Source organism: Pogoniulus pusillus, chromosome 1 (genome assembly GCF_015220805.1).
Source record: "Pogoniulus pusillus isolate bPogPus1 chromosome 1, bPogPus1.pri, whole genome shotgun sequence".
Classification (NCBI taxonomy): domain Eukaryota; kingdom Metazoa; phylum Chordata; class Aves; order Piciformes; family Lybiidae; genus Pogoniulus; species Pogoniulus pusillus.
This window is the reverse complement of record NC_087264.1, coordinates 18,688,379-18,707,132: the sequence shown is the minus strand read 5'-3', so window position 1 is coordinate 18,707,132 and position 18,754 is coordinate 18,688,379. Positions and strand designations below refer to the sequence as shown.

Below are 18,754 nucleotides of genomic sequence, written 5' to 3'. Positions count from 1 at the left end.
AGGGACTCACTTCTGCAGTTCTCATTTGTTTTTAGCAGACTCTGTGCCTGTAAAATCAGCATGTAGATGTTAATTTGGGCGAGTTAATGCAAGCAGGAGTTGTAAAGCCCAGTGCAGCTGCTCTGCAACAAAGCCAAGGAGTTGTTCTGACAAAGGGGAGGAGCCCTGATGCTTTGCTTAGTCTGTGTGCTGAAGTCACAGCATCCTGAGCATGGTAGGGGTTTGAAGGAGATCATTCAGTCCAAGCCTCTGGCTACCAGCAACAGAACAAGGGGATCACAGTCTCAAGTTGTGGCAGGGCAGGTCTAGGCTGGATGTTGTTAGGAAGTTGTTATCAGAGAGAGTGATTGGCATTGGAATGGGCTGCCCAGGGAGGTGATGGAGTCACCGTGCCTGGAGGTGTTGAAGCCAAGCCTGGCTGGGGCACTTAGTGCCATGGTCTGGTTGATTGTCCAGGGCTGGGTGCTAGGTTGGACTGGATGATCTTGGAGGTCTCTTCCAACCTGGTTGATTCTATGATTCTAGTGGCATGGTTGGGTTGCTTGGCTAGGGCTGGGTGCTAGGTTGGTCTGGATGAGCTTGGAGGTCTCTTCCAATTTGGTTGATTCTATGATTTTATGGCATGGTTGGGTTGATTGGCTAGGGCTGGGTGCTAGGTTGGGCTGGATGAGCTTGGAGGTCTCTTCCAACTTGGTTGGTTCTACGATTCTATAGCAGGGTCACCCACAGTGGCTTGGTGACCGGGTTTGGAATGTCTCCAGAGGAGACTCCACAACCTCTCTGTGCAGCCTACTCCAAGGCTCCAGCACCTTCACCACAAAGAATTTTTTCTTCATCTCCAGGTACAATCTCCTGGCTTCCAGTTTGTGCCCACTGCCCCTTGTCTCTGGCAACCAGACAAGAGACTGGTCTCGTCCTCTTGCCCTCCACAGGTCCTTTAGCTCTTGCTGAGCATTAAGAAGATCCCCTCTGGGGCTCCTCTTCTCCAGGCTCAACATCCACAGGTCTCCCGAGGAGCCTTTCCTCTTCACAGAGGTCCTCCAGGTCCCTCTTCATCTTCATAGCCTCCCCTGGACTCTCTCCAGTAGTTCCTAGCTCTCTTCCTAGTCTCTCTTTAAATACAGAGCTCAGAAATGGATCTAGGAATCCATCTGTGCTCTCAGAAGGGCAGAGTAGTGGGGAGTGAACCTCCCTCAGCCTCATGGCCACAGACTTCTTCATGTACCCCAGGAGACCTTTGGCCTTCTTGGCAGCACTGGCACGTTGCTGGCTCAGAATGTCCATGCTGTGCCCCAAATTAAATCTTCTGAGATACCAAATTACCAAACTGAGAGTGGGAATCAATACAGGAGTCTTGATCAGCTGTGAAAAAAGCACATCCTGGAAAGGAGCAACCAACCCATCTACCATAGCATTTTGGGGCCAGCTGGCCAGAAATCAGCTTTGCATAAAGGGAGCTGAGTTGCCCTGTAGACAAGTTGAAGATGAACCAGCAGTGTGCCCATGCCAGGAAGGCCAACAGCAAGCAGGGCTGAAGCCAGCAGACTTAGGGCAGTGATTCTCCACCCCCTGGTCAGCTCCTGTGGACACCATCAGACTCCTCTGTACGGTTTGTGGCTTCCTAGATCAAGTAAGACATAGACAAAATGGAGCAAAGCCAATGAGGGGCTGCAGGAATGGTCTGGAGCTAGAGCAGGTGACCCATGAGAGGAAGTTGGAGGACCTAGGTTTGCTTACCTTGGGGAAGACACTGGGACTTTGGGTAGATGAGGCCTCTGCAACCATATCGAATCAGAAGTGCTTCACACAGGGTTCTGACTCTCACATCCTACTAAGCATAGCCCTTCTAATCCACCCCAGAATGGCATTGCCCCTCCTAGGCACAAGAGCACACTGATGGCTCATGGTCAACCTCCCATCAGCTAGGAGCCCCAGATCCTTTTCCCCTTTGCTGCCTTCCAACAGCTCAGTCCCCAACCTATCCTGCTCCCTTGGGTTGTTCTTTCCCAGGTGCCAGACTCTCCCCTGGCACTTCATAGAATCACAGAATCAAGCAGGTTGGAAAAGACCTCCAAGCTCAGCCAGCCCAACCTAGCACCCAGCCCTGACCAATCAACCAGACCATGGCACTAAGTGCCCCAGCCAGGCTTTGCTTCAACACCTCCAGGGATGGTGACTCCACCACCTCCCTGGGCAGCCCATTCCAATGCCAATCACTCTCTCTGACAACAACTTCCTAACAACATCCAGCCTGAGCCTGCCCTGGCACAGCTTGAGGCTGTGCCCTCTTGTTCTGTTGCTGGTTGCCTGGCAGAAGAGACCAAGCCCACCTGGCTACATCCTCCCTTCAGGTAGTTATAGACAGCAATGAGGTCTGCCCTGAGCCTCCTCTTCTGCAGGCTGCACACCCCCAGCTCCCTCAGCCTCTCCTCACAGGGCTGTGCTCCAGGCCCCTCCCCAGCCTTGCTGCCCTTCTCTCAACACCTTCCAGCACCTCAACATCTCTCTGCAATGGAGGAGCCCAGAACTGGACACAGCACTCAAGGTGTGGCCTGAGCAGTGCGGAGCACAGGGGCAGAAGAACCTCCCTTGTCCTGCTGGCCACACTGCTCCTGAGCCAGCCCAGGATGCCATTGTCTCACTTGGCCACCTGGGCACACTGCTGCCTCATCTTCAGCTACTATTTACCAGCACCCCCAGCTCCCTCTCTGCCTGCCTGCTCTCAGCCACTCTGTCCAGCCTGAATCTCTGCATTTCATTCCTAAATTTAGCATCATGTGAATTAAAGGGAAATCAGCCAAGATTTCAGGCTCCAAGACCATTCCTGACCTTCAGCAGAAAACCTCATGTGTGATTGTCACAGCAGGTAAGAGGCTAGCAGGGAGCTGGCATTCACTCATGCCATGGCTTCTTCCTGCCTATGGGGGAGGAATAACTCCCTGCAGCAACACAGGGGAGGGTTGGACTGCTAGAAACAAGCTCCATGGAGAAGGTTTTGGAAGTGCTGGTGGGCAGCAAGCTCCCCCTGAGACAGGAATGTGCCCTTGTGGCCTCAAGAAGGCAAATGGTCTCCTGAGGTGCACGACTAAGAGTGTGGCCAGCAGGTCAAGGGAGGGTTGCCTCTTGCTCTCCTGTGCCACAGTGAGGTCACATCTGGAGCAATGGATGCAGTTCTGGTCTGCTGAGTGTGAGCATGCTGGAGCCTTGGAGCAGGCTGCCCACAGAAGGTTGTGGTGTCTTCTTCTCCTTGGTTCTACTGGCCAGGTGCTGGGCACCTATCATCCTGCCTTAGCCTTGTCTGTACACTGCTCAGGAGGTGCTTCTTGTGGCAGATGCTTAGCAGGAACAAGTGCAGGCTCCTTTAGAAATGCAGGGCTTGTGTTGTTCCAGGCACGATCTGCTCTGTCTCAACTCTGCATTATTGACAGGTGATATTAAAATCTGTCACCAGTTTGAATGTGAGTCACCATTTCATTTTCAGAGCTGGGGGAAAAGTCACTTGAGCTACAGATAACTCCAGATCATGCTTCTGAATGCCCAGATCTAATAATAAACCTGAATGGGTGCTTTTAAGAGTCTTCACTTAGCCAGGTGGGGTTGGGCTCTTCTGCCAGGCACCCAGCAACAGAAGAAGGGGACACAGTCTCAAGTTGTGGCAGGGCAGGTCTAGGCTGGATGTTGTTAGGAAGTTGTTGTCAGAGAGAGTGATTGGCATTGGAATGGGCTGCCCAGGGAGGTGGTGAAGTCACTGTCCCTGGAGGTGTTGAAGCCAAGCCTGGCTGGGGCACTCAGTGCCGTGATCTGGTTGATTGTCCAGGGCTGGGTGCTAGGTTGGTCTGGATGAGCTTGGAGGTCTCTTCCAGCCTGCTTGATTCTATGATTCAGAATGCCAGAGAGAGGAATGTTTTATCCAGCAGCCCATAGAAAATCTGATTGGCTTCTGAATTTCTTCTAATATGGTGGAGTAAGAGGAACTAAAGCTTTTTTATCTCCAGGTACGGAGCAATTATTTTGTGGCACAGATTAGTTTGAAAAATGGGTATTAGTTTGTATGGTAGTGGCTTGTTCAGGTTCCTGAGCTCAGGTGAGCATCAGAACATGATCTTGACATTGACAGGACCACTGTGACAGAGAGGTGATGAGATTCACAGGCAAAAATCAAGGTGCAGGCTTTTTGTCCACTGACTTTGGTGATTGTACTGGTTTGAGATGGAGGAGAGTAGATTCTGGTCAGTGCTGATTCCCAGGTCAGGCTCTGCTCAGGGAGGCACTATCTGAAGGGCAGGGCAGGTTTGTACAGCCAAGGGCTGCTTCTGACAGACAGAAACTGATGGAAGAGCTCCTTCCAAGGGCTGGGCTGCAGAAAGGCTCTGCCTGAGACTTGCTCCTCTGCACAGCAAGGGCACTGCCACAGCTTGTGCCCCACCTTAGGGGACAGGAAGGCAGAGGTGGTACCTACAGGGAGGAGTGACCAGGACAGGTGATTCTCAACTGTAGTGACCAGGACAGGTGACTCTCAACTGCCCAACAAGAGGTCACAGCCCATGGATGGCATCTTCGGGGGCAAGCTGAGGAAACAGCAGGGTCAAGACCCTTCTTCTCTGGCTGGTCTCCCAGAAGGACTCTGTCCTTCTGCTTTCCATCCCAATTCCTGAGTTCCTGGATCCAGTTTCAGAGTTCAGCTTCTGAATCTGCTTCCAAGTTGCTGTTGAGTCCAGTCTGGGACTTGCTGGATGCCTGTCTCCAGCATCAGCAATGCCAATGGTGCTGTTGTTGCCATCAGGGCTTGGGTTGGCTCTTGGTTTGTGTCTCTTTGTTTCTATACTATGAGAGTGTTCTTTCCACCCCAGCTGGTGGAGTTTCTTTCCCATGACATAAGTCTCTCTCCCTCCTTTACCCTGCTTTGGTGAGTACTGCATCCAGTTCTGCAGCCCCCATTACAAGAGGGATGTGGAGATGCTGGAGTGTGTCCAGAGCAGGGCCAGGAGGATGCTCAGAGAGCTGCAGCAGCTCTGCTGTGAGCACAGACTGAAAGAGTTGGGGCTGTGAAGGCTGCAGAAGAGGAGGCTCCCAGGTGACCTTCTTGTGGCCTTCCAGCATCTGAAGGGAGCCTCCAAAAAGCTGGGGAGGGACTTTTTAGGCTGTCAGGGAGTGACAGGACTGGGGGGAATGGAGCAAAGCTGGAGGTGGGGAGAGTCAGCCTGGATGTGAGGAGGAAGCTGTTGAGCATGAGAGTGGTGAGAGGCTGGAATGGGTTGCCCAGGGAAGGGGTTGAGGCCCCATGGCTGGAGGTGTTTCAGGCCAGGCTGGCTGAGGCTGTGTGCAGCCTGCTCTAGGGTAAGGTGTCCCTGCCCATGGCAGGGGAGTTTGGAAGTGGCTGCTCCTTGTGGTCCCTTCCAACCCTGACTGATTCTATGACTTCCCTTTCTTTTCCCTTTGGGAAGGCAGAGGGCTTCATGGAAAGCCTTTGGCACTCCACTGGTGAGTAGCCCAGCCCTGCCCCTTAGCAGTGGTTAAAATTGCCTGAAACTGATTGAAACCTACATCTACAACCCTGCATCTAAACACAGTGATGAAAGGCCAGCTTCCATGCTTAGCCTAAACTACCTAACACCTCTCTGCTGCTAAAGGCAGGATCCTGCCTTCCCTTCAAACCCCTCCTGATAATATGTCCCACAGAATGAATAGTTCCTACAGTGTTGAGAGCTGTGAGTTATTGTAGTCAACTCCAGAGCATAACCAGTGAGGAAGTGCTCTGAATAGCAAATGTCTCCTCCTCCCTTCCTCCCTGTTGGAGCTCTTCAATGCCACATCTGTGCCCGAACGGCAGCGCTGGCAAAGCAGCGCGAGTCATCAAAGTGCTGCTGCTGGATGAAAAGCAGCCAGGCAAAGCAGGGATAAAGAGATGAGTCACCAAAAAGCTGCCTGCAACCCTCATTGGTTGAAAAATAAAGGAATTCAGGGGGTAGAAAAGTGTTGGAGGAAGAGGGGGGGCAAAAAAAACCCTCAACCTAAAAATGAAGCTGTTGGGTTGCTACTCCAGGCCAACTGCGCTGAATTGTTGGATGATAGAATGGTTTAGGTTGGAAGGGACCATGGAGATGGTGGAGTTTGCCACCTCCCCAGAGTTCTTCACAGAGAGAGTGATTTGCCATTGGAATGGGCTGCCCAGGGAGGTGGTGGAGTCACCATCCCTGGAGGTGTTCAAGAAAAGACTGGATGAGGCACTTGGTGCCATGGTCTGGTTGACTGGATAGGGCTGGGTACTGGGTTGGACTGGATGAGTTGGAGGTCTCTTCCAACCTGGTTGATTCTGTGATTCTATGTGTTGCTGAGAGATGTGCTTTAGTCATAGAATCACAGAATGGTTTAGGTTGGAAGGGATCTCAAAGCTCAGCCAGTTCCAACCTGCCCTGTGCCATAGGCAGGGACACCTCCCACTGGAACAGGTTGCTTAAGGCCTCATCCAACCTGGCCTTGAACACCTCCAGGGAGGTTGTGGAGCACAGAAGCACAGAATGTGATCAAGGATCACATTCTGTGCTTCTGTGCTCCACAACCTCCCTGGACAACCTGTGCCAATGTCTCACCACCCTCACTGCTTTCGTGCTCTACAACCTCCCTGGGCAACCTGTGCCAGTGCCTCACCACCCTCACTGCAAAGAACTCATACAACCTGGCCTTGAACACCCTTCAGAGTGTCCAAGCAAAGCCTGGCTGTGGCACTTAGTGCCATGGTCTGGTTGACTGGCTGGGGCTGGGTGCTAGGTTGGGCTGGATGAGCTTGGAGGTCTCTTCCAACCTGCTTGATTCTATGAGTCTATGATTGTGTGATCAGGACTTTTCATAATGTGGAGTTCAGAGGACCTGCATTGCATTCCTGCAGGAAATCATGGCTGGAAGAGAAATGGATGGCTAGAAACTCACAGATGTGTGTATGTGAAACCATAATCACTTCCTTCAGCTCCTTGTATGAAGTAATATCACAAAAGCAGAGGAATTAAAGATACTCTCATTTTTATTCATCATAGACAAGCAAGTTGTCAAGGACATGACTTTCTGCCTTCACTTTGATACTGCTATTAAAGTGTTAGTTGTCTTCTGCATTTCCACTAATCCCTGAAGCCAGTTGTGACATTTTCTCCATTCCAGAAACTCAGCCCAGACATGAATATTGGTCTCAGTGTAAGTACTATGCACACTGGCATCATGGTTTTGCTCTGTAGGCTACATCATAGGATCCTAGAATGGTTTAGGTTGGAAGGGACCTCAAAGCTCAGACAGTTCAAACCTCCCTGTGCCATAGGCAGGAACACCTCCCACTAGAGCAGGTTGCTCAAGGTCTCATTTAACCTGGTTCTGAACACCTCCAGGGAGGTTCCTTCCAACTTCTGAGGTCCTGTGGTTCTGTGATCTTGTCCAACCACTCTGCTAAAGCAGGAGCACCTACAGCAGCTTACCCAGGATCACAACGTCCAGGTGGCTTTGGAGTCTCTCTGGGGCAGGAGACTCCACAACCTTTCTGGGCAGCCTGCTCCAGGGTTCCAGCACCCTTACAACAGACAGGTTTCTCCTCCTGTTGAGATAGTTCCCCTTTGTGCCTTTTGGCCCATGTCCTGTTGCTGGACACCACTGAGAAGAGTGGTGACAATCTTGATAGGGAAGGAGAGGCTTGGCCCTCAGTATCCCTCAGCTTGCTCCTGAAGGTGCCATCCATGGGCTACAATCCCTTGTTGGGCAGTTGAGGGTGTCTTGTCCTGCCTGCTCCTCCTTGCTGGTGCCACTTTTGCTTTCCTGCCCCATCCAAGTGTGGCACAAGCTGTGGCAGTGACCTTGCTGTGCAGAAGAGCAAGTCTCAGGCAGAGCCTTTCTGCAGTCCAGCCCTTGGCAGGAACTGTCCCCATCAGCTTCTTTGTCCTAGAAACAGCCTCACTGAGCAAAGACTGAACTAGGAAGTGACAGCACTCACCAGGACCAGTTTTTGGGCTATATCAGACCAGGAGAGCAATGCTGTCATTTGAGTAAGGGTCAGATTGCAGGCTTAAAGAATATTAGGGTTCGGAAGGGACACAAGGAGCTCATTGAGTCCAGACCCCCCTGCCAGAGCAGGACCACACAATCTAGCTCAGGGCACACAGGAACACATCCAGACAGGCCTGGAAAGGCTCCACACAAGGAGACTCCACAACCTCTCTGGGCAGCCTGTGCCAGTGCTCTGGGACCCTTCCAGGAAAGAAGTTGCCCCTTGTGTTGAGCTGGAACCTCCTGTGCTGCAGCTTCCATCCACTGCTCCTTGTCCTATCCCAAGGAGCAATTGAGCAGAGCCTGCCCCCCCCCAGACCCTCAGCCCTCAGATAGTGATAGACATTGATTAAATCCCCTCTCAGTCTTCTCTCCTCCAGACTAAGCAGTCCCAGGTCCCTCAGCCTCTCCTCATCAGGCAGTGCTCCAGTCCCCTCATCATCCTCACAGCCCTCCACTGGACCCTCTCCAGCAGATCCCTGACCCTCTTCAGCTGGGGAGCCCAAAAGTGAACACAGTATTCAAGATGCCTCAAGGTTTTATCTCTGCTGCCTTCTGTCTCTTGCTCTGTGATTTCCTGCTGTCTAAACAAACCTCACAGCTTGAGCTGCCAGGAGTGCCTGGTGAGGTGTCCTTGCTGAGCTTCAGTCCTTCTAGATGCTTTAGAGATAGGAGGAGTGTCCAGACATAGGCATTGTCTTCTTGGATGAGATCCTCCTGGCTGTGCTTAACAAGAGCCAGCAGGAGCCATCTGAGAAGACTGCAGCAGACAGATCTGTGATAGTCTGCCCTCCCCTTTGCAGAATGAGCTGCATTTTATGCCCTGAAGCCTGAGTTTTAATAATCCTCTGACAACATTTTGATATCATCATCAACTATTCTAATTGCTTGGCATCATGTTGTCATCTTTATAAATGCCTGCTCCAGTTTTTAATCATGCTGGTGTGTGTCCCCTCCCCCCCAAAAAAAAACCCAAACCAAACACAACAAACCACACACACACACAAAAAGAAGAAGTCTGATGATGAAGATGAATTGCACAGCTTGGATTTACATCCCACAGTGGTGTTCAGTCACAGAAGTCTCTCAAAGTGAAGTAAATAAGAGAAAACCTTTTTTTCCCTCTCTCTCTTTCTCTCCTATTGAGAAGATCTCAGGCTCACAGGATGTCAGGGGTTGGAAGGGACCCAAGGAGATCATCAAATCCAACCCCCCCTGCCAGAGCAGGGCAATGCAATCTAAAACAGATCACAGAGGAACACATCCAGACAGGCCTTGAAAGGCTCCACACAAGGAGACTCCACAACCTCTCTGGGCAGCCTGTGCCAGTGCTCTGGGACCCTTCCAGGGGAGAAGTTCCCCCTTGTGTTGAGCTGGAACCTCCTGTGCTGCAGCTTCCATCCATTGCTCCTTGTCCTATCCTAGGGAGCAGTGAGCAGAGCCTGTGAGAAGATCAACCCAGTATTTCATAGTTCTGAAAGCTCAACCATCCAAGAGGTTTTGTAAAAGAAAAAAACAGAGAAAATATCCTCAAGCTCCACCAGGGAAGGTTTAGGTTGAACATGAGGGAAAATTTCTTCCCTCAAAAAGGCAGGTCAAAGCCTAGAAGAAGCTTGTGGAGGAGTCCCTGTTCCTGGAGGGGTTTCAAAGCTCTGTAGATGTGATGTCTGAGGGACACAGTTTTATGATGACCTGACAGAGTGGTCAAACTTGATGGTCTTGAAGATCTCTTCAGATATAAACTGATCTATCAGAGAGATTCCAAACCCTCCTGGGTATTGTGATCCTGGACAGCTTGCTGTGGGTGACCCTGCTGTGGAAGGGGCATTGGACTGGATGGTCTTCAGAGATCCCTTCTCACCCTCATCATCTGGAATTCCACAGTTGTATGAGACAGAACATTCCTGGAAACCTTTAATTCTTAATGAAAGAGAAAGTTGGGTTGTCTTTTAAAACCAACCCAGCAAAGCTGTCTATAACTACCTGAAGGGAGGCTGTGGCCAGGTGGGGTTGGGCTCTTCTGCCAGGCACCCAGCAATAGAACAAGGGGACACAGCCTCAAGCTGTGCCAGGGGAGGTCTAGGCTGGATGTTAGGAGGAAGTTGTTGTCAGAGAGAGTGATTTGCATTGGAATGGGCTGCCCAGGGAGGTAGTGGAGTCACTGTCCCTGGAGGTGTTGAAGCAAAGCCTGGATGAGGCACTTAGTGCCATGGTCTGGTTGATTGGCTAGGGCTGGGTGCTAGGTTGGGCTGGCTGAGCTTGGAGGTCTCTTCTAGCTTTTTGATTCTGTGATTCTACAATTCTGTAGTTCACCCAAGTAAATTAGAATAGAATAGAATCAACCAGATTGGAAGAGACCTCCAAGCTCAGCCAGTCCAACCTATCCCCCAGCCCTATCCAGTCAATTACTGCAGGTCTTCCATCAGGGGACTGAATTTGTGGGTTTGCTCCATCAGTTTCCACATCTGGGTCTAAGCTGACATAGAGAAGTCAGCACAGGCTCATGTTTGCCACAGGAGCAGATTAGTGTTGGCTGACACATTCCTGCATCCCTGGCTGGAAGGAGAAGAGGTGCTCAGGGAACAGGCTGCTCAGGGACTTTGTGAAGCACAGAAGGTGATTAAAGGTCACCTTCTGTGCTTCTGTGCTCCACAACCTCCCTGGGCAACCTGTGCCAGTGTCTCACCACCCTCACTGCAAACAGCTTCTTCCTAACAGCCACTTTCAGCCTCCCCTCTGCCACTTCAAACCCATTCCTCCTCATCCTGGCATGACAAGACCTTTTCAGTAGTCCCTCCCCAGCTCTCCTGTAGCCTCCTTCAGATCCTGCAAGGCCGCTGCAAGGTTTCCTGGAAGCCTTCTCTTCTCCAGACTGCAGAGCCCCAACTCTCTCAGCCTGTGCTCATAGCAGAGCTGCTGCAGCCCTCTCAGCATCTTGGTGGCCTCCTCTGGACTGGCTCCAACACTTCCATGTCCTTCTTGTAGTGGTAGTGGCTTAGCAGTAATGGTGAGATTGTGAGATGTAGGTGAGTGAATGGACTCTTCCAACCTGCTCAGTTCTGTGATTCTCTGGTTTTAGGATGTCTTCTGAATTCCTGAACATTCTTATCCTTTATTTCAGCTCAGGCTTTTCAGGGTTGTAGTTGAGAGCATTGGTGAGGATTTGTGTTTGTCTGTTGGGATGGGTTGTAGGGAAGTGAAATGTGTGGTGTAAGCAAAGAGGAACTGCTGTATGCAAGCCATAATTTTCATGTACTCACTGTTGTGAGCCCTGTGATGAAAGGGAAGTCTCACAGCCTTTTATCACATCAGCTGCTCTCCCTGCCTCACTGTCTGATGGATGGCAAAGGGCCTGCTTTCATCTGGAGGATGATGAGGCCATTATGGTAAACAGCACCACCAGGTTGGGTTGGTGGTGTCAGAGCTTTCGTCTCTTTGTTCTAAGGTTTGAAGCATTGTTTGTGGCTCTCCTGTTTGCTGTCTCATGACTTGATGTGTGGTGGGAGTAGGGAGCAGCTCTTTGTCAAGGCTGTTCACAGAATCACAGAATGGTTGGGGTTGAAAGGAACCTCTGGAGATTTTCCAGTCCAATCCCTCTGCTCAAGCAGGGTCACTCACAGCAGCTTGCCCGAGACCACAGTGTTCAGGTGGGATTCAGATCTCTCCAGAGAAGGAGACTCCACAGCCTCTCTGGGCAGCCTGCTGCAGGGCTCCAGCACCCTCACACCAAACAAGTTTCTCCTCACCTTCAGATGGAAGCTGCTGGGTTCATGTTTGTGGCCACTGATCCTTGCTGTGCCGCTGGGCACCACTCAAAAGAGTCCATCCCCAGCCTCTTGCCCTCCCTGCTCCCCTTCAGCTCTTGCTGAGCATTGAGAAGATGTCCTCTCAGGCTGCTCCTCTCCAGGCTCAGCTGCCCTGATTCTCTCAGCCTTTGCTCCTCACAGAGATGCTCCCAGGCCCCTCAGCATCTTTGCAGCCTCCACTGAATGCTCTTCAGTAGTTCACTGTCTCTCCTGATCCAGAGAGCCCAGGACTCCAGGTATGGCCTCACTAGGACAAAGTAGAGGGGGAGGAGAAGCTCTCTCTGGCCACATGCTGCTTATTCTACCCCTGAAGACCACTGGCCTTCTTAGCTGCCAGGGCACATTACTGGTTCATGGTGAACTTGTTCACCAGGAAAAACCATGAAACTCAGAAAGGAGGGAGAAAAGTGAGGCTAGCTGAATGCTTCCACCTGTTGTTGAACCTCAGAGGTCTGGAGCTGCACATGAGGTATTTGGATGCCTCTTTCTGCTACCTTCACCAAAGCAAAATCTGCTTAAGCATGAAACACGAAATGCAGCCCAGTTCATAATCCCCAAAGCAGGCTCCACTGTCTGCTGAGTACATCATCTGATGAAAGAATAGCAGGTTGAAGGATGTGATACTGACACAGGTCATGCTGACTTTCTCCTCCTTTACTCTGCTCTCCTGAGACCCCACTTGGAGTCCTGTGCGCAGTTCTGCAGCCTCCAACACAAGAAGGACATGGAAGTGTTGGAGCCAGTCCAGAGGAGGCCACCAAGATGCTGAGAGGGCTGCAGCAGCTCTGCTATGAGCACAGGCTGAGAGAGTTGGGGCTCTGCAGCCTGGAGAAGAGAAAGCTTCCAGGAGACCTTGGAGTGGCCTTGCAGGATCTGAAAGAGGCTCCAGGAGGGCTGGGGAGGGACTAATGACAAGGTCTTGTCATGCCAGGATGAGGAGGAATGGGTTTAAAGTGGCAAAAGGGAGATTGAAAGTGGCTGTTAGGAAGAAGTTGTTTGAGACACTGGCACAGTTTGCCCAGGGAGGTTGTGGAGCACAGGAGCACAGAAGCACAAAAGGTGATCAAAGATGACCTTCTGTGCTCCACAATCTCCCTGGAGGTGTTCAAGGCCAGGTTGGATGAGGCCTTGAGCGACCTGTTCTAGTGGGAGGTGTTCCTGCCTGTGGCACAGGAAGGTTGGAACTGGCTGAACTTTGAGGTCCCTTCCAACCTAAACCATTCTGTTATTCTCTGATGCACCCTCAGCTTCCCTGGACAGCCCATTCCAGTGTCTCCCCACTCATTCTTTTCCTGCAGGACTTCATCTACAATATTCTGGCACCTGTCTCATACATGAGATGTTACTTTGCAATCACAGTTGCAGTGTTGCCCACCTTCAGCTTGGCAGCTGAAGATGACTGAGCAGGGCCAGAAATGAAGTGTCAGTGGTAGCATTAGGATGGGGAATACCTCAAAGGGCTCATAGCCATTTGAAGAGCCCTGAGGAGAAGTTAAAGCAAAGACTGGATGAGGCACTTAGTGCCAGGGTCTAGTTGGCTGTATAGGACTGGGTGCTAGGTTGGTCTGATTGAACTTGGAGGTCTCTTACAGCCTGCTTGGTTCTATGATTCTATGATTCTGTAGTTCACCCAAGTAAATTAGAATAGAATAGAATCAGTCAGGTTGGAAGAGACCTCCAAGCTCAGCCAGTCCAACCTATCCCCCAGCCTTATCCAGTCAATTACTGCAGGTCTTCCACCAGGGGACTGAATTTGTGGGTTTGCTCCATCAGTTTCCACATCTGGGTCTAAGCTGACATAGAGAAGTCAGCACAGGCTCATGTTTGCCACGGGAGCAGATTAGTGTTGGCTGACACATTCCTGCATCCCTGGCTGGAAGGAGAAGAGGTGCTCAGGGAACAGGCTGCTCAGGGACATTGTGAAGCACAGAAGCACAGAAGGTGATCAAAGAATGTGATCATTTGAAGAGCCCTGAGGAGGTATTCAAGAGAAGCCTGGATAAGGCACTTAGTGCCATGGTCTAGTTGACTGGCTAGGGCTGGGTGCTGGGTTAGACTGGATGAGCTTGGAGGTCTCTTCCAACCTGCTTGATTCTCTGATTCTATGATGTGGCTTGTTATGGCCTGAAATTGTGCCAGGGGAGGTTTAGGTTGGATATTAAGAACAGTATTTTTCCTGCAGGGGTGGACAGGCATTGGAACAGGCTGCCCAGGGAGGTGATGGAGTCAACTATCCCTAGAGGTGTTCAGGAAACATGGAGACATGGATTGATGGTCATGGTGGTGTTTGATTGATGGTTGGACTCGAAGGTAATAGAATGCTTTAGGTTGGAGGTGACGTCAAAGCTCATTGAGTCCCAACCCCCCTCCATAGTCAGGGACACCTCCCACTGGAACAGGTTGCTCAAGGCCTCATCCAACCTGGCCTTGATCTTAGAGGTCTTTTCCAACAAGAAAAAAGATTCTCTGATTCTGTGATCTCAGGTGGCTTGAGTGTGCTTGACAGGACTGAGGAACAGACCTAGGCTCACTGAAACTTCTTCTCCCCCTTGTGTTTTGCAGCATCTCCTTCAATTAAGCTTCTTGTGGATGACCCAATAGTGGTGAACCCTGGAGAAGCTATCACTTTAGTCTGTGTGACCACAGGAGGGGAGCCAGCCCCTAGCCTGACATGGGTGAGGTCTGCTGGTGTCCTGCCTGAGAAGACAGTCCTGAATGGAGGCACTTTAACCATCCCAGCCATCACCTCAGAAGATGCTGGGACCTACAGTTGCATTGCCAACAACAACGTTGGAAATCCTGCAAAGAAGTCCACCAACATCATTGTGAGAGGTAAGCTGAGCTGCAGAGCTTTATCATGGGAGCTGAGCTGAATCCTAAACCCATAGCAGTGTTCTGATGGTGGTGTCCTAAGTCCCCAAATGGGCATCTCCTTGTGCTTGGCTTTGCTGAGGCCACACCTTGAGTATTGTGTTCAGTTTTGGGCACCTCAGTACAAGAGAGCTGTGGAGGTGCTCGAGCAGGTCCAGAGGAGGGCAATGAAGCTGGGAAAGGGCCTGGAGAATAAATCTGATGAGGAGAGACTGAGGGAGCTGGGGATGGGTAGTGTGAAGAAGGAAGAGACTGAGGAGAGACCTCATTGCTGTCTACAGATACCTGAAGGGACATTGTGGAGAGGCTGCTGCTGGGCTCTGCTCACAGGGGATTGGAGACAGAACAAGGGGGAATGGCCTCAAGCTGAGGCTGGGGAGGTTTAGATTGGACATCATGGGATGAGACTTAAGAAGGCCAAGTGCAGGGTTCTACACTTTGGCCACAACAACCCCAATCAGCACTACAGGCTGGGGACAGAGTGGCTGAGAGCAGCCAGGCAGAGAGGGAGCTGGAGGTGCTGGTAGAGAGTAGCTGAAGATGAGGCAGCAGTGTGCCCAGGTGGACAGGAGAGCCAATGGCATCCTGGGCTAATTCAGGAGCAGTGTGGCCAGCAGGACAAGGGAGGTTATTCTGCCCCTGTGCTCAGCACTGCTCAGGCCACCTCTTGAGTGCTGTATCCAGTTCTGGGCTCCTCAATTCAAGAGAGATGTTGAGGTGCTGGAAGGTGTCCAGAGAAGGGCAGCAAGGCTGGGGAGGGGCCTGGAGCACAGCCCTGTGAGGAGAGGCTGAGGGAGCTGGGGGTGTGCAGCCTGCAGAAGAGGAAGCTCAGGGCAGAACTTATTGCTGCCTACAGCTCCCTGAAGGGAGGCTGTAGCCAGGTGGGGTTGGTCTCTTCTGCCAGGCACCCAGCAACAGAAGAAGGGGACACAGCCTCAGGTTGTGCCAGGACAGGTCTAGGCTGGATGTTAGGTGGAAGTTGTTGTCAGAGTGATTGGCATTGGAATGGGCTGCCCAGGGAGGTGGTGGAGTTGCTGTCCCTGCTTGATTCTATGATTCTATGACATTAGGAAGAAGTTTTTTCCAGGAGAGAGTGGTCAGGGAGTGGAATGAGCTGTCCAGGGAGGTGGTGGAGTCACTCAGCCTGAATGTGTTTAAGGATGGTTTGGCTGTGGTGCTTAGGGCTGTGGTTTAAGGTGAATCTTATAGAGCAGGGTTCTAGGTTGGGTTTGGTGATCCTGAGGGGCTTTGCCAACTTGCATGTTGCTGTAATTCTGTGATAAGGCTTAATGGTGACCTGATAGTCCAGGCTTAAACATTGAACTTGATGATCTGAAAGTCTTTTCTAACCAGAACAATTCTCTAACACCAGTGGGGCAACCCATGGTTGTCCCAAGCAGGTCACCACAGGCAGAATGTTCTGTAGCCTCCACCCCTGCAAGTTTCCAAACCCTCCTTGTACTCAAACCCTTTAGCTGGGTGGCGCAGAGCTGCTTTGGCATTGCTCCAGGCTATGCTGTTTGGGATGACTCTGCTTTAGCAGAAGAGATTGATTAGACAATCTCTAGAGGTCACTTCTGACCCTATCAACCCTGGGATTGGAAGAGAAAGTCTGCCCAGTTGTTTCTGGCCCTCTGGATAACCCCAGGGACACGGGCAGCTGGTTGGGAGAACTTCCATTGGCCGATGGGCATTGTCAGAGTGAATTAATCTACCTGAACCAAAGAGTTCATCTGAAACAAATTTTCTCTAATCCATGAATGGTGGTGAAACAGAAACTCCCACACTGTAGGAGCTCTGAATAATGGGATGTGATTAATCATCCTCAGGAGAAACTGCAGGATGGGGAGCCAGTGGTGTGAATGTTTTATGAGAGCCATAACCCTCGTTCATTTCGTATTGCCCAACACATCATGCTCTTCACAAAGCCAAGCAATCAGAAGCTATTTCTGTTTCTGGGATCATGGACAGTATTGCATCAGCCTAGGACCTCACCAGGACATGGTCACAGATTCAGTTTCCCAGAGTCATGAAGTGTAAGGGGCTGGAAGGCATCTCCAAAGCTTATCCAGTCCAACCCCACTACCAGAGCAGGATCTCCTACAGCAGATCACACAGGAACACATCCAGGCAGGTTTGGGATATCTCCTGAGAGGGAGACTCCACAGCCCCCCTGGGCAGCCTCTTCCAGTGCTCTGTCACCCTCACAGGGAAAAAAATTCCTCCTCATGTTTCCATGGTACTTCCTCTGCCTCAGCTCCACCCAGTGCCCCTTGTGCTGTCCCTGGGCATCACCCAGCAGAGCCTGGCTCCAGCCTCCTGCCACTCACCTGCACATCTTGATAACCACTGCTGAGGTCACCTCTCACTCTCCTCCTCTGCCAGCAGCACAGCCCCAGCTCCCTCAGGCTCTCCTCCTAACAGAGATGTTCCATTCCCTTGAGCATCTTTGTGGCTCTGTGCTGGGCTCTCTTAAGCACTTCTATGTCCCTCTTGAACAGAGGAGCCCAGAACTGGACACAGTACTGCAGATGTGGCCTCAGCAGGGCAGAGCAGAGGGGCAGGAGAACCTCTCTCAACCTCCTCACCACAGCCCTTCTAATCCACCCCAGAATGGCATTGTCCCTCCTGGCCACAACTACAACTACATAATACAACTGTAAGGTCTCCCAGGAACCTTCTCTTCTGCAGGCTGAACACCCCCAAGTCTCAGCCTCTCCTCATAAGAGAGCTGCTCCAGCCCTGCAACAGTCTTTGCGATGAAGGGGAATGAACCCAGCCTGCAGTGTCCTCAGATGTATCTCCTTACACTCCCCTCTGGTACACCCAACCTGAAATCAGTGTCTTAGTCCAGAAAGAAATGATTTGTTTTGTCTACCCACCCCAGATGTCATTGTCTGTCCTGGCCACCAGAGCACACTGCTGGCTCATGGGCAACCTCCCATCCACCAGGACCCCCAGAGCCTTTTCCCCTTTGTTGCCTTCCAACAGCTCAGTCCCCAACCTATCCTGCTCCCTGGGGTTGTTCTTTCCCAGGTGCCAGAGTCTCCCCTTGCCCTTGTTGAATTTCATCCCATTTCTCCCTGCCCACCCCTCCAGCCTGTCCCAGTCTGGCTGAATGGCAGCACAGCCTCCTGCTGTGGCAGCCACTGCACCCAGCTTGGTGCCATCAGCAAACTTGCTGGCAGTGCCCTCTGTGCCCTCAGCCAGATCAATGATGAACATATGGAACAGTTATAATGTTGTATTTCTATCTGTACTTTTGATGCTTGGTCTGGGAGTTAAAGCCTGGATGAGGCACTTAGTGCCATGGTCTGGTTGATTGGCTAGGGCTGAGTGCTAGGTTGTGCTGGATGAGCTTGGAGGTCTCTTCCAACCTGCTTGATTCTATGTTGTCAGAAGACAGATGTTGGAGGAACCTGCTGTGATTTGCAGTGGTGATGAGGCAGTGAAGGGTAGATATGAGTGAAGCACATCCTCAGGCCAAGCAAAATGGAGAGTAAAAGCTTTGTGTGAAAAGAAATCTCAGTATTTTTTGTTATAGAATCACAGAATTGTTTTGGTTGAAAAGACTTCTGAGATCATTGAGTCTAACCATCAATCTGAGACCACCATGGCCATTAAACCGTGTCCCAAAGTGTCTCATCCACACATTTCTTCAACACCTCCATGGATGATGACTCCACCTTCCTAGGCAACCTATTCCAGTTGAGCTAGGAGACAGCACTGGTCAGCCCAGAGGGAGAAAAACAAAGTCCTAAGCTCCCTGCAGGTCCAAATTTCATGACTCACAGTATAATGATGATAATGTGCCCTCACAAGGTTATTTATAGAAGACCATGTCCATGAGATGCCCAGGAGCTGTGAGATGGGGAAATATCATTAAAGCATTTGAGGAGACATTTTTGCTCTCTGCTGTGTGACCCTTTTAATTCTGAGAGTCACAGAATCCCAGAACAGAAGAAACTGGAAGGGGCAGAGGCACCCATCAGCAAGTTGCCCAGAATCATAGAGTCAGTCAGGGTTGGAAGGGACCACAAGGATCAGCCAGTTCC

At 51.1% G+C, this 18,754-nt stretch overlaps 1 protein-coding gene across 2 annotated transcripts in view; it reads left to right on the top strand.

Annotated features, from left to right (window-relative positions):
- MDGA2 (MAM domain containing glycosylphosphatidylinositol anchor 2) overlaps positions 1 to 18,754 on the top strand; it is a 453,583-nt gene that overhangs the window by 272,397 nt on the left and 162,432 nt on the right. For both annotated transcript variants that reach the window (XM_064142804.1, XM_064142812.1), the window contains exon 6: positions 14,391 to 14,660. In XM_064142804.1, coding sequence (XP_063998874.1) covers positions 14,391 to 14,660 — 270 coding nt within the window. The remainder of the gene's footprint in view (positions 1 to 14,390; positions 14,661 to 18,754) is intronic.